At 44.2% G+C, this 16319-nt stretch overlaps 1 protein-coding gene across 3 annotated transcripts in view; it reads right to left on the bottom strand.

Annotated features, from left to right (window-relative positions):
- SRGAP2 (SLIT-ROBO Rho GTPase activating protein 2) overlaps positions 1-16319 on the bottom strand; it is a 226544-nt gene that overhangs the window by 69748 nt on the left and 140477 nt on the right. For all 3 annotated transcript variants that reach the window (XM_028120152.2, XM_028120147.2, XM_028120146.2), the window contains exon 5: positions 5690-5752. In XM_028120152.2, the coding sequence (XP_027975953.1) occupies positions 5690-5752 (63 nt within the window). The remainder of the gene's footprint in view (positions 1-5689; positions 5753-16319) is intronic.

Consider the following 16319-nt stretch of genomic DNA (forward strand, 5'->3'; position numbering starts at 1 on the left):
CCACCACAAAGCTGTCTACCCAAATGTCCATGGTGCTGAAGTTGAGAAATCCTGGAAGGACCTTACGGGTGTACTCATCCCTTAGGATCAGTGAGAGGTGGTGGAAAGAATAAAGAGTATTGGGACATCAACAAAATCAAAGTTCATTAGAGTTTAAACATCTCATTTTGGATACAGAACGTTTTAAATCAGCTTCACCTTATTTTCAACCTGACATCATTTCCCATAAGTATATGATCAACTCTGTACATTCTCTACACTGGAGAAATGATATTTAATAACTGGTAGCATTAAAAACCTTTCTAAGTAATTAGAAAGGGTCCTCCAGATTCCAGGGTGACTCAGAAGTGAGGAAGAGGCATCTGTTTTCCAGGCTGAAGAAGGGTATTTGGGAGACTACTTTTTCTTTCTTTTCACCTGAATATGGATTCAAAAGCTTGAACAAAGAGTTACAAAAATGAATGATTATTAAGAAAGTTATTTTCCATTTCATGAAGATGCGTGATAGATAAAGAAACACTACGAATGAATATGAGACAAAAAAGGACTCAAAGGAATAATGCCAAGAAGACAAAAATGAAGTAATAAAAATTAGTGATTTATATTGCTTCTTTTCACTAAAGAACTCTCTTTAAAAGAGTAAACTAAGAAACTATGAATTCCTAAGGGTAAGCACCACTTCTTCTTTTGTGTTTTCTTCCCTCCTCCACAGTTGGGAAATGTGTCACGTCCACAGTTGGTAATTTTACAATCAATGTGGTTGCCCAAATGACTTAATGACAACAAATCTCTCCGCTGTGGAAATACGGAAGAAGTACAGCTAGTAATCTTCAACTCAAGGAAAAACTGAGGTATCCAGACCCCAAAGCTTAAATAAGTGATGCCAAAACAATTGGAAAAATAAGAGAGTCAAGACAGAACTTGCAGAAATATATATGTATATATATATATAGTGAGGCAAATATAAACTAGGGGAAAAACAGGAGTTTAAATTCTCAGTTCTACAAAGAGAATTCACTTTACTTCAAAAAAGGAAATCTTAACTCATGCCATTAGCTCTGCTCTCTCCCCAAGCCACACTAAAATAATAGAAAAGTTTTTATTACTGTTATGATTTCTTAGATATAAACTGAAGAAAAACAGAATGAAAGCAGCACATAAAAAGCAGGGAGGCAAGTAGTGAATGAGCTACCAAACCCTAAACCAAAAGAAGGCAGAGCCAAGAAGCAACCAGACTTACATCACAGAAGCCCTAAGAGGAACTGGTGGCAGAGGGATGAAGGTGGAGCTAAAACAAGAGAAACTACTGAAAGCCTAAGAACTGTTGGATGACCAGATCCCATCCCCACCCCCTCCATAGTGGAGGACTAGAGGCATAGTCTCTTCTGGAGGGCTTATGGATTGGGGACACCAGGGCTCAGCTGAGGATAGGGGTACCGAACTTAAAACAGGAAGATCAACAGAAAGTTCTATACTGAATGTTGTGATGGCCCTGGCCTCCTCACAACTCAGGCCCCAAACATAGGCAGGAGGTCAGAAGAGCCTTGTCTGGGGAATCTGACTAGCCAAGATAAAAGACCTAGAAATATTGATATATCAGGGCTTCCCCAAGGAAACACCAGTCAGACCACCCTACAGTCAAGACCACAGTTGGCACAGAATTTCCAACCAGCTTTTCAATGCCTCACTTTAAAATATGAAAAGGCAGCTAAAGATTACCAAACATTGAAGGAAAATATCTGATATGAAAGGCCAAGACCAAAAGAGGCAATTTAGACGGAATAGAAAGTGCACAAAAAGAAGAAAACTTCAAAAGCAATCAATAATATCCCTAGAGAGATCAATGAAAAATGCAAAGACACTGTATCATGAAACAAGAACAGAATACAATGAAAAAGGAACATTTAGAGGACAATGAAAGAGCTCTTGGCAATTAAGATTCAATTCAAATCTCTCTCTCAGGGGCCTGACTTTGTGCCCTTCCTCTGGGAAGACATGTAAATGTTATCACCTCATACTTTATTTGCTGTTTTACTTTTCTGTCTCTTCTATTAAAACTAAATGCCTTGAGTTCAGGGACACGTCTCATTTGTCTTTGTAGCCCTAGTGCCTAGGGCCGGAGGCAAACAGGCAGGCAGAGCAGGGGGACTACGCAGTTACGCTGTCTCAAGGGAGTGGGTACTAAATACCAGCCTGCAATAGCTCTGCCAGCAGACAGCTGCTGCGCCCAATCAAGGAGCCACATAACCAGGGGAAGTATGGGAGTACAGGAGCTTTAAAACCACACCCCAGCATTGCAACACCTCTTCTTTCTTTCTCAATTCTAGGGCTTACTTGACTGTTCCTACTTAGTCAATGCATGTGGCTTCTGTGCCCCTACAGACCCTCCTTCCTGTGGGTACTTGCTGGGCTTTCTCAGATACAAACTCTGAGTACAGCTGAGGCAGAGAATGCCAGAGTTCTTGGGGAAGCAGCGCACTTCAACTTCAAAGGCATTCCTGGATCACCAGTTGGAAAATGAAAACCACTTATACCATGGCCTACCAACTAGCCAGCTCATTATGGGGGGAAAAACACATGGAGGAGAATGCTCACGAGGGTTGCTCTCTGAATGGCAGCTGGGGGAAGCAGCCCCTGGCACAGAATGCCAAATCAGGGAAATCAAAGGTCCTTCAGGCAGAAAAGAGGAAGGTACAGAGGGGCAGCTGGCCACGTATGGTCTGAGTCTGGGCCTCTTGCCCAAAGGCATCTTTATTTGGGAACACCGAGACTCTGCCCCTTGGATCATCAAGATTCAAAAGTACTTACATTATCCACCCTTGGGTAATCAGTCTCCCAAAGAGAAATATTTTGAGCATTAGGGGAGACACAAGCTAAGGAGAACACTGAACATAGTGGGTTCCTTATATACTTGGCTTCCTTCATTCCATCCCACAGGTAACTTCTATTGTCCACAGGGTCACTGAAGCAAGAGGCCCTTTTGCCTTCCCAAAAAGCAAATAAGGTGAAAGCTCCTTATAAAAAGATCTCCCTTGTTCTCTTCTTAACTCCTCTGAGAGAGAGGAGAGAGAACATTCAGCAAGTAGCTTCCCAAAGCCAGCATATAATAGTGCCAGGTTCCTACTTGATGAAACCACTGTCAAATGTAGAATGACCAATCGTTCTGGCTTACCAAAGGACTTTCCTAGGTGTAGCACTCAAAGTCTCACGCCCCCCAAAAACCCTTCAGTTCTAGGCAAACTGGGATAGTCAGCCACCCTAATGCCACGGTGCCTTACTGAGACCAGTCCTACACTCATCTCACCCTACAGAAGAAACAAGTCAATTCTATCCTCTGAACTTTCTAATGGCCTACAGAATCTGCAAACTCACTCGGCCCTTAACTACTGTCGGATATTTTAGGAAGTGTGACTGGAGATACCAGTACATGAAGTTGTGGGGAGACCTGGGTCAAATTAAATTTGTATTTTAGTCTTGGACAAATTAAAAGAGTGTGTATCCAGGGATAAAAGATAACAGCAACGGGAACATACTCAGTGGTACTGTAATAGCATTGTATGGTGACGAATGGTAGGTGCGCCTGTGAGCAGAGCATAATGTACAGACTTGTTGAATCACTATGTTGTGTGCCTGAAACCATCGTAACACTGTGTGTCAATGACACGACAATAAAACAGAACAAAAATAAAAATAAAAAGAGGGTCTATCCATTCACCTCCTGGCAGGGGACTCCATGCCCAGCCAATTCTCAGTTTGTATACGCCAGCAGAAAGATTTCATGCTCTGCGTCAGCAGGAAAGCACTGGCCGATGTTGGACTGCCTGAAGACTGCAGTCCGACTCGCCAGTTCAGCCCTCTTCAAACCAGAGCAGCAAGTTCCACGGTTTTCTTCCTCATTCCTGCACAAACTATACCCTTTCACTTATTTATTTTTTAAAAATCACAGCATAATAGGAGATCTTGGGCTCTGAGCAAAGCTAACAGATCCCTAGGCGCTGTTCTTTTGTCGCTACCTCAAGTCCCACAGCAGAAGTGGCAAACTGAGTTTGAGCTGGTTTGGAGTCTGCTGGTTATCCCTTCTACTCCTCCCCAGAAAGAGCAAATAGCAGAGGCCCACGATGCTTATGGGGAAAATAAAAGGATTCATTTAATGACTTCATGTGTCATATTCTATCTTGGTGAATTCTTTGCCAGGAAAAGGGAGTAGTAGCTCTTCTTGGTGCCTAGAAGATACTCTAAAAATAAAGTGCAGACGTAAAGCATTAAAAAGACAACAGGGTTCAGGAAAACGCATCTAGTCTGTAAATGGTTCACATCAACACGCTTCTATTTTTATAAAAAGCCTTAACTGCACTTGAAAGAAATGAAAGTTTGGGAGTTGAACCAAAGAGTACCATCTATCTACTTCGCTTCAGAGCAGAAGAGTCACAGAGCACTAAGTCCAAACAAACTGAGCGTCACTGGAGACCAGTCTGACGACTACTCTACCCTATTTACTTGCTTAATAGTTGCCATGACAAAAGAGCCACACCTAGGCTTTTGGATCAAGAACATGGAATTCTCCGATCCCAAATGCCTGTGATGCATGTCACCACTGCCTGTCTTCCTGTGAAGAAAGAAAGAAAGAAAGAACGAAGGGAAGGAAAGAAAGAAAGAAAGAAAGAAAGAACGAAAGAAAGAACGAAAGAAAGAAAGAAAGAAAGAAAGAAAGAAAGAAAGAAAGAAAGAAAGAAAGAAAAAAAGAAAAGAGAGAGAGAGGAAGGAAGGAAGGAAAGAAGGAAGGAAGGAAGGAAATGCAGTGAATAAACAAGTAAACATAGGAAATCAATTTCACCACCAGAACAGGATAAGAAACCCTAGAGAATGACACAAGGCTTGGCACAGCTCCACTGAAGACAGGGGCCCTGAAAGGCTTTAGCTAACAACAGAAATAGTCTCTGTACGGCAGCAGGAATTTCCTCGATGTGCATATGTGTTTTAATTATAATTAACAAAACCTGGCTGGGGAGAAAGCACCACCATGACCTCCTTCCAGTGCATGAAGAAACATGCATCAGCCATGGGCATCACAAGCCTCGAGCACCAGCCATTTCAAAACAGATTGTATTTTCTTCTCCAAACTTGAAGCCTGCCTCTTCACTGAGGTTCGGTCTTTTAAAAATCCAGGGAGTCGATGCCAAGCTCTCTCTGCCTGAATTGGCCCCTTTGATCAGGGGCATTTAGGACTCTGTGCTTCCCCCTAGGGTACCCGCTCTTGTCGCAAACCCACAGATCAATCCAAGAACTGATGTGAAACCTTGAACATTAAGTCCTTCCTGGCAGGCACATATTAATGGTGCAATGCAGACTATGTTCCTCGCCATTAGCTCTGGGGTCCCTGGCTTGCTGCTAATGGGGGGGGTCAGTTGTGCCGATGAAGGCCTTGGCTGGTCTCTGGAGATTATGCCCCAACGAGGCCAGAGTTAGGTTGCACAGCTGAGGAGGGATCTTATTTTAAATAAGAGTTTTTGGCTCGTTCAGATTTGAAAATAAGAGTGTGAAGAAAAGAAATGGGTGGAGTCACCCCCAATGGGGACCATGCACTGTCCTCAATCTCAGCTCAGTTCGGTTGCTGATGTGACTACGGCCACAAGCTGCCAAATGCTGCTTCCCTCTGCTTGTTAAAGGGCCAGGCACCCATCTGATTTACCGAGTAGAGCTCATTCAGGACCTTCATCAAATCATCTTGGAGCTGCTGGCCGACTTCTTTACTCTGCAAGGAAAGAGGAATGGAGGTTAATCGGGAAACAGAAGGGGGGAGGGGGGCGACAAAGGCTCTACAACTAATGCAGACTCAATTAAGGGCCATTATTTAATCCAGCAAATCAGATAACCACTCCGATCAGACCCAATTACGGTCAGATTACTCAAAGAGTTTTAATAAAATGATGCCCCTTCAATAGCCTAGCTAAGGCAATCAGGTGGAGGGCAAATGGGTGTAGGCTTTGATTTTTCCATTGGTCCCCGAAGAGCAGGCTGGAAAGCCACATCCTACCTAGCAACTGTTGTTCGGCAGAGTAGGCTTTCTTGGACACTTGCACTTGAGCCTTCTTGAGAATTGTGGAGGAAAGTCAGATGTGGAATGGGATGCCACAGAAAGATAAACATCCAAGGACTTCAGAGTACCTCACCAAATAGGAACCTCCAAGCAGGAAGGAGGGATATAGGTCTTACCTGATTTCTTTCTGCCCCAAACTCCCAGGGCAGTGGTACCCCAATAATAACTGGTTTGGAGATTAGCTAATGTTACCAGCTTCGGATAATACATGTGAAGGGGTCTCCAACCCGTTAATCCTTAGCAGTAGTGGCTCTCGGGTTCTTTGCTGCTACCACCCAGGGCTGGCATCTAACCACACAGACAGAATAGTACAAATAAAGAAGAATGAAGAAGCAGGAAGGAGAAAAGAGTCTCACCTTCTATACTGAGTGTTTTATGCCGAGCCCAAGAGAGCAGGGGATAAAACTGACTGGCATCACTGGGTCATCGAGAGGGGAAGCCCTCGTTTTATCTTCTGCTAGCTCCTTCTAGTTCTTTCCTACCAATCAGATACCAACAATGCCCTCCTATCAGAAGGTGGAATACTACCCTGGCACAGCTCTGCTCCCAGGGGAAGAAGGAAAGAGGTCTCGCATGTCAGAAACATAATCATTTACGATCCTGCTTTATTCAAGATGTATGACTTTCAAACTATTTTTTTTCTGATTACAAAAGGAATATACGTTTATTGTAATTAATAAGAAACCGGAAAAAGAAAAAAAAACCAAAAAACAAAAAACCCAAGAAAACTGTAGAAAACATCCAAAAAGAAAAAGTAACTTTTAATTCCTACCACTAAGAAATCACCACTCGACACTTTATCTCGTATGTGATATGATTTTCCCACGTGATTTTCATGAAATCGGGGTTGCATTATACACACTGTAACTTATTCACTTAAACAAATGTTTGTGAACAGTTCCCTCCATATTATTCTTCTAGAACATTATGAAAGATATTGCTGTAGCTCCTATTCTTGGACATCTACTTTGCTTACAAATTTTTATGATAAAACATGCTGTATTAAATCACTTGGTGTATCACCTATGCACACACCTTTCACCATTTTCTCCTAGAAGTCACATTGCTGAGTCAAAGACTATTCATTTATGCCATCAAATTGCCCTTGAGAAAAACTGTACCAATGAAAAATACCCCCAGAAGCCTAGAAGCATATTGAGTCACTTTCTCTTGACGATTCAGCATGATACCCTCCTGCAGTCCTTTGGCTCTAGTGAGCCTGAACTTTTTCTTTTTTTACATGTTTCTCAGGCATTTTCATGTCTCTTAAATGCTTTGCCTTTTTCTATTAAGGAATTAATTATGGAACACAACATCTGTGTGACCTTTGTTGTGTGGAGACAGGACTTTTTACACCTGGTAGTGTGGAAGTGGGTGGAAGGAGCCCCGAAGGAGCAATCACACAAGACTCCTATTCCCGGCTCCTCCACCATCGAGAAGGTAACATTGAACAACACGATTCTTCTCTCTGGGCCTCTGTTTTCTTTTCCATAAAATGAAAGGCTAACGCATTCCTCAGGCCCCTCCTAACCTCTGGCATTCTATGATTCTTCATGATATTTTGCCTGGCTTTGTGAGTCCATATTAGATGCAACCACCACCCACTTCAGTGTACGGTTGGTTGGCTTCACTTCCCAAAGTAGCAGATAATGAGCAAGTTCTCCTCAGGGACCGAGATGCCCTACAAAATAGATGGCTTCAGGGTATCTTGCCAGTCTTAAATTTACCGTTCCCAAATGTCTCTCATTCAATGCCCTCAACCACTGGAAGAAGCCACAAGAGGAAATGCCTTTCATCTAGAATCTCACATACCAGCTTCTCCTTCCCATCATGAGGAGAGCTGAGCTCCACCGAAGCAGCAGAGATCCAAGGAGGTGAAGTGAGGCAAAATGACTCAGCAGCCAGCCCCAGAGTCAGCAACAAGGCCAGGAAGTGACCATGAGTATCACTTCCAAGTGCCCTGCCCTCCGGCCTCCAGGTCAACTCCCCTGCCAGCCTCCCATCCTCCCTTCCCACCTCCTTGTGTTTAAATGGCAGAGGTTCCGGGGAGAAGGCTCCCATTCCTCTGCCCTGTTGCTTACCCAGGACTTAAATAACTTAGCCGCAGGAGGAGGGGGGAGGGGAAGGGAGGAGGAGAAAAAGCATAACGAATAAAAAAGCAATTAAGCCCAGGCAGATGTTTCCTTTCGTGTACCGATTAGCTGGAAAAGGACCGACTCAACTATTATCCCTGTTTATTTGAACAGGCTGCTGAAGCGATTCTGACTTACGGCTCCCTGTGGCTGAGGCCTGGGCTGGGAACACATGTGAGGCTCGCCCAGCTACAGCGCCCCCACGAAGCCCCCAGCAAACAGGAACAAGGCTGCCACCAGGAGAGAGGCAGGAAGTGGCCAGGGCCTCCCTCCCCTTTCATAGATGCTAAAAGGCTACCGTTTCTCTATTTCAGAAACCTTAACTGTGTGCCTCTGGGGGCAAGTGCGGCCCAGCAAGCCAGGAAGGGCTTCCATGCGGGCCGCTCTGCCTTCCAGAGCTGTCAGAGCTGGGAGGCTACAAGGGGGCCCCACCCAAAAACAAAAGGGACATTTAATCCTGGGAACAACAAAACCTGATGAGGTCCAGTCCCTGACAATGAAGTCTGCAGGGCCTTTCCGTTCCCCGTTAAAAAAAAAGGCAACGGGTTTTCTAGGCAGGGAAGAAAAAGAGAATTTACAGAGCAGGCTTTGTGCGCTATCACACAGCCTGCATCTCTTTTCTTTAAAATTTCTTGGAAGAGAATGAGTCATCTAAACATTGCAGGAAACCAAATAGAAGTCGAGGGAAAAAATTACATTGGGCAAGGTTTTTCTCTTAAATGTTTGCATAGTACTCTTTGCCTGGAAAAAAAAAAAAGATGCCTAAATTTAGAGTAGAGATGTGGCACAGTGAACAATGCCGGTTCTCTGGGATAGGAAGTGCAATGGTGTCTCAGGCGGGGATCTTTTCTTTTGCAGCTCACCACAACCGCGTGGCCAGAGTGTGGTGCCGGGAGTGGGGGGCCCACTCTGCCGGCCGCCGGGGCGGGGCTGAGCCCCAATCCCAAGGCAGTGAGATCGCTACAGCCCCTGCCAGCCGTGCATTTAACAAAATGGGCCGGGAATCCTCCTTTCCCCACGGAGAGCTGCACCGGACGGCAGGAATGAAAACGCACAGCCTGGTTTTCCGCAGACCGTATCCTGCCAAAGCCTCCTCCCGCTAAGGAAGGCCAGGCACCCTGAGGCCACGGGGCCTGGACTGCCGGGTCCCGGGCTGGCCCCTCTTCTCTGGATGACTCCCTCTCCTGAGCTCGGACGGCCCTGTCTGTCGGCATTTCCCAAAGAACACAGATTACGCAAGGGTTTTAAAACCGGTCTTCGTCAGGGAGATCACCTTTTAACTTACCCTCGAGTGATTTTGCTCAGCACTGGCGGGGTGGGTGGGCTTCTGTTAAGGGGCTCTTTGTACTACGATGCCGTAGTATTGGACACACACAAAACGACCCTGTCTGTGTGAAAGAGAGAGGAAGGCCGGCCCCTGCCCTGTGGCGAGAGCTACTCCCAGCGCCGTCCCAAGGCTTAGCGGGTCAGCAGGTAGAACAGTGGGTCACTTAGTTCCCTGCCCACGAGCCCGTGCTAGCAGTCTTCCAAAAAAGAATCCAATTTTCAAGGGCATGGATCCCCCTCCACCAGTGCCAGCACCTCCCCCCACCCAGAGACTCCTGAGACCAACTGTTAAAAAAATCCAGTTGAAAACTGAATTTTCGGGGCGCCTGGGTGGCTCAGTCGGTTGGGCGTCTGCCTTGGGCTCCGGGTCGTGGTCCTGGGGTCCTGGGATCGAGTCCCGCGTGGGGCTCCCTGCTTGGTGGGGAGTCTGTTCTCTCTCCCTCTGCCTGCCGCTCCCCCTGCTTGTGCTCTCTCTCCCTCTCTCTCTCTCAAATAAATAAATAAAATTTTAAAAATAATAAAATAAAGTAAAATTGAATTTACATGTACAGGTTTCTGAGGAAAGGGACGCGAAGCCTCTATGAAGCTCTGGCAGCAGAAGAAGCGCCACCAGATGTAGAACGACAGCTGCAGGGACACTCATCCGGCACTTCAAAGAGGCCACGTTTGGCGAGCTGGAGCTTTGCCTGCAGTGCTTTTTGGTGGGGAGCACAGCAGTAAGAGGAGTGAGTATTTGGCAGCAGGGCCGGTGCTAGGGGATGGCAGACACTGTGTCTGGCCCCTCCCCAACCCACCTCAGCCCATCAAAAACAAGTGGCACCGTGTGAAGTCACGGGGGTGTGCGGGTGGTGGCCCTGCAGGTCAGAGCTCAGACATGACTTCTAGATGTCCCCTCGGCCACATCACTTGGGTATACACACACAGAAGGACTCTTTCTAGTCCGCATGCACTCATTAGGATACCACGCGATGGCCCTAGGAAGGCTGTGTTCCACTTACAACTTCATACTCTGGGGAGCCCCAAGCTAGGATAAAATATAAATATACCGAATTGCAAAACTTTTATAGAGGGGTAAGACTGGGAGCTGCCGTGAGAGGGACGCCCAAAGTGCTTTTACCTTCTAAAGACAGGGGAGACGGGGATTTCAAAATGTACATTTTTAAAATTGCAATCCAGTATATTATGGTGTGTCTACAATAAAACTACTTATTACGCACAGTACATTCTGCTATTTCCTACCCTTTTCTCTTCTCTTCTATTTTTTTTTAACGTTAGTCATAACTCACTAGGTTCATTTTACAACTCATTACTGAGTCATTATGCACAGGTTTAAAAAGACTGGGTACACTGAAGTTATGGAATTAATAAAGAAAATAGTGGGTTAGGAACTGGAGCCCACCAACTAAGACAGGCGCTAAATGACTTGCCTTCTCAAGGTGGGGGATCAGATGTTTGGAAGCAGGTTCAACTCCTAGATCTTGGCAAGGGGGAAATGCTGGATTTCAAGGAGTGAGCAACAAGGAGTCTGTTGGCAAATATTTACAGAACGCCTAGTATGTGTCAAGCACTTGTGGTTTGATTGGGAATATAGCAGTATACAAAACAGTTTAAAATTTACAAGCCACTGAGAAAGATGGACATTAATCTGATGTCCGAACCTATCAGAACACAACTCTTCCATTCCTAGAAAAGGAATGTCTTAAGACAGCTTTCTATTTGAGATCAATTTTTTTTTCTATCTCGGCCAAGAGGATTCCATACTTTAACCTGACCCCAGAGCAAATTAGATGGTGAACCTAGCATGCCAGAAACAGAAATCCGACTTCAAAAAAATCTAGGTATTCTACAACATACCCTTTTTCTTTGAATTTGCCTTTCTAAGTGAGAATAGATATTTCAGGTTATAATGACATTGCTTCGGTATAAGCGACTCCCCAAGTAGGCACATTCCACTTTTAAAGAATCTCTTAAGCTTGTCAGCACTGTAAAAACTAATCTCACCAGTAGCTCCTTCACTCAGAAGTGAATGGGTGTAGTTAAGCGCTCCTGGTGACAGGAGTCATAACTTAAAAGAAAATGTCTGAAACTGGATACAGTCTGAGACCCAAATTACCTGTCTCAGAATTCACCTTCTAACGCAACTGGTTTCTCAATTAGATTCTTGTTTAATTATCAGAATTACTTAGCCTAAACAACAAAACAGATTATAACTTTTTTTTTTAATTTAATTTATTATTTGAGAGAGAGAAAGATTGAGAGAATGAGTGGGAGGAGGGGCAGAGGGAGAAGCAGACTCCCCGTGGAGCAGCGAGCCTGGCATGGGACTTGATCCCAGCACCCTGACATCATGACCTGGGCCAAAGGCAGACACTTAATGGACTGAGCCACCCAGGCGCCCCAGATTATAACTTTTAAAGCCCCTTTCTGTCTCCCATGGTGCCCAGCCCACTGCTTTGTGCACAGGAGCCATGAAGTAATCAGTTGTTGAATCAACTAGATCAAATTTTAGTTTAGACTTGAACACTGTGCTTTCACCTAACCACAAGAATAAAACAACATAGTTGCCTTTTCTGCATGTAGATTCTTCAAAGTGGAAACTGCATCAGCAGTTGCCTACATAAACTCCCTCAGGTTACAGTTCACAGATGAGCCCCAAAAGGTGAAATGACTTTTCCAGGGTCAAACAGCTCTTCAGCCTCCTGCCTAGGACCACCTGCAGTACCGGAGGAGGGTGAAGAGACACGCAGGCTCTGGATGGAGCCGGATTTGAATCCTGCTTCCCCCACCTGATCACATGACCTCGGGTAAATTATTTAACTACTCCATGCCTTAGTTTTCCACATCTGCAAAATAGGGTAATAATGAGATGATAATCCATGTAAAGTCCTTAAAACAGAATGTGGCACCCAGTACACTCGGCAACTGTTAGGTACTATTATATTAGCATCTAGCCCTCTTTAACGCCCACTTGAGTGCTCTCTCCGCACTGTGCTCCTCACACATGTTAACGATCACGTCAGGTGGAACTGGGAAGGTCCCAGAAGCTGATCGCCAGGCAGGATTGCAGCTAACTCCCTCCGATGGAAGGGCTCTATCAACCCACAGGGAAGAACAATCTTTGCTTTTCCTTATGCCCCCTGCTGCACAATCTATTCTCCTCCTCAGTTTCAGTAAGAACCAAAGTAACAATGACTCCATAAGAAATAATGCAGTCTTCTGCTAAACAGTAGGTGTTTAGCAGAAAGGAGGAAATTGGGAGTGGAGGGAGGTGCTGTAGAAGTAAATGAGGATAGAATTACTTTCTATCGCTTCAGGATGATTAAAAAGAAAAACATCCTTCTCAACTGCACAACTGGGACTGCGTTCAGCTGGGGTCATAAATTAAATGTCCAAAGGTGGGAGCTCCCTACCGCCTAGGTCAGAAAAGTCAAAAGACTGTCCGTTACCAAGTTCTGGTTTAATGAAATCCAGGGGCTTTCTCCTCTAGGGCACTTGTTTCTGAAAGCCATTTCCTTAAGGCTTTTCCACAAGTTCCACAATGTATGAATAGCCAGACTTGATAATCACAGTAATGCTAGGGGCCCTGGGAGAAAATCCATTCGATGGCATGACCGTGAACTCTGTGGATTCAGTTCCTACCTTCCATGGATGCTCACTCTGCTCTGTTACAAGTAACCAGAACCTCTTGCCATGGAAACACATAATTCAGACAAGACTGAGTCCCACTGGACTGGGGCTGGGCCAGGGATGGGGCCAGGCGCTAGGAAGAAGCCGAAGGCCCTCTCTGCTCTCCCAGAACCTCAGATGGCACAGACTAAAACACAGTCTTGTAACAACCTAAACCTGAATGTTCCTCTCTGGTTGTTTCCATCTCTTAGAAGGACCCAGTCTAATACTAAGAAAATAAGCTGAAAGCAACATCCCTTAAAAGGAAAGAGGCAACCAAGTCTGAGGCTTCATTTCTTAAATCACCACTGTGATCCTTTTCTTGGCACATTTCCATCTTTAACTCTTCTGGATAATGATGTTAGCAGGAGTGTAATAATGTCTTCAGGCTCTGATCTCGAGTGCCAAAGCATTTCTTGAGGTCATACTGAAGATCTCCCAGGCAGGACACTAAAGGCATAGAAATGGTGTCTAGGTAACTGTGGTGCCCTGGGTAGACCAGGACACAGGGGACAAAAGACACAAAGGCAAACAGGCAACATGAGGGCACAAATCTCTCAGCAACTGTAAAATGAACGCTGGAGAAAAAAACAATCAATTGCCTGGAACTGGGCAAGGGGGGGGGGCAGGAGAGCCAGAATGATAACGTGCTTAAAAAAAAAAAAGAATGATAAGGTGCTTGCAAGCATACGCCCTCCCACAATAAGGAATTCCAGGAGCTGGGGGATGGGAAGAATGCCTGTGTGGCTCCCAGATGGCTGGGGAAAGGCTGGAAGAACACAAGTTAATAGAGCTCATCTGAAAGTCGGCAGCGTGAACACCAAGAGGAGGGAGGCCTGGTAGGAAGTAAAACAGTCAGCAGCACCCGTACAGGAAATGCCTGGAGCACTGGGAAAATCGCTGATTAAATACTTTGAGAAAGAGGAACCCGGCAGCAAAGCCAATTCATTGAAGGATCTGTGTAGTTTTAGTACTTTTGGAGTTGCCTTAGAATCCCACTGTCGGGAGAGGAGAAGAGGCTCCTGGAGGTTCACCTGTGGAGAGACTATTTTCTTGACATTCCAGGTGCCAGAGCTGGACCCAAGAGTTGCCTAAAGCCAACCCCAGAAGACAAGCAGAGCGCTTTGTGGGCAGAGGACTAGAATGCACTTCCTTGGGGCTAGAGTGGAGACCCGGGTTAGGACAACTCTCTTCTGATATGGAGGGGGGTGTGCAACCTTTTGTCTTTGTCAGCACTTTGTCCACACTGCCACTCCCATCCGGCATGGTCCACATAACAGTTAAAAAAAATCTATATCCTTGGAAGAGGGCACCTTCCTTCTTGCCAGCACCTCATTCCCGATGAAAAATAATTTAACTGCAAGAAGGAAAATGTCCAGAGTTTGAAACTGGCAATTTCCAATCTCCAGCTCTGATTTTTCACCTAAGTGCTTCGATTTTTCCTCTTTGATTCAGGCTTTATAAATGCTCCAAGTACACTTGAAAAGAATGTGTATCTGCCTGCAATTAGGCACTGTGCCCATAAATGTCATTTAGGCAGTTTAACTGTTTTTCAACTCTATATTTTTACTGGATTTTTTTTTGGTCTAATTGTTTAATCATTCACCAAGACAGGTGTATTATTAAATCTCCCATTGGGGTTGATGATTTGTCTGTTCCTTCTTTTAATTCTGTCTGTTTTTGACTTACGTATTTTAAGGTTATGTTATTAAGTATATACTACTTCCTGGTAACTAAACTCCAATTATTACAAAATGTCTCCCTTTATCTCTAATAATACTTTTTGAATTAAAATCTACTTGGTCTGATCTTATCAAGCTTTCTTTTCCCATCATTCTGCTTTAAATCTTTCTATATGCTTATATTTAAGGCATGTGTCTTCTCTTATAAGCAACATATACTTTGGTTTTATTTAAAATCTGTTTGACAATCTACCTTTTAATTTTACATGAGTCAATTTATCCTTATAATTACTGATACATTCAAATCCACCAACCGGCTATATGTCATTTGTTCTACTTGTCTCTACAGCCTCCTTTCCTCTTATTTTTTATCTTCTTTTTCTCTTCCATTTTTAAAAACTCAGTGAAAGTCACTGTTTTAGCATATTCTGTGTGTTTTGTGAAATCCACCACAATTAAGACACAGGACAGTTCCGTCATCCACCAAAAAAATTCTCTCGTGCTGCCCCCCTCCATAGTCAAACTCTTCCACCCCTGACCCCTGGAAGTCACTGCTGTGTTCCATGTCCCAACAGTTTTGCCATTACCAGAACCGTCCTTATCTTCTTTGGGGCCATTTCTTATTAATTGAGTTTCCTCCTCTCTCAGATTGGTAGAGATGCTATTCCTCTACTGGTAACCCTAACTAAATTACAATATATATGCTTGACTTGCCAAAGTCTAATATAAATTAATATTCTTACTGCTTTTTGCACAATACTGTTAAACCTATTTCCCCATCTAGAGATAGACTCTATTGCTGCCATTTTCATTAATTTTATATATGCTTAACACCTCATACGAAATTATTATTTTTTTAACAGTCGCTATTCATTTAGGTGAATACTATCTCTTTTCCTACATCTCAAGGCTTCTAACTAGGATCATTTTCTTTCTGTGTAAAGAATAATGTTCAGTATTCCTTTTAGTGCACAGCTGCTGGTGATAAATTCTCCTCATTTTTTCTTGCCTGAAAAAGTCTAGTTCACCTTCATTTTTGAAAGATATTTCTTTCAGCTTTTCATTCCATTGTCTCCTGTCTTCCACTATTTCTGTTGAGAACTCAGCTGTCAACCTTGTTGTTGTTCCTTTGAAGAAGGTAATATGCCTTTTTTTTTTTTTCTATGTCTAGCTGTCTTAAAGATTTTGATTCTCTCTGTCATGGTTTTCAGCAATTTTATTATAATGTGCCCACATGTAATTTTCTTTGTTTATCCTACATGGGGTTCATAATGCTTCTTCAACCTGCAACTTGAGGTCTTTCTCTAGTTTGGACATTTGCCACCATTATCTCTTCAAATATTGTTTCTACCCATTCTCTCTGTTCCCCTCTTCTGGAACTTCACGTGTATGTATGTTAGGCCTATTCACCACATC

The sequence above is a fragment of the Eumetopias jubatus genome, unplaced genomic scaffold (genome assembly GCF_037043125.1).
Source record: "Eumetopias jubatus isolate StellerSeaLion01/CBP00866 unplaced genomic scaffold, mEumJub1_p1.0 scaffold_12, whole genome shotgun sequence".
Classification (NCBI taxonomy): Eukaryota; Metazoa; Chordata; class Mammalia; order Carnivora; family Otariidae; genus Eumetopias; species Eumetopias jubatus.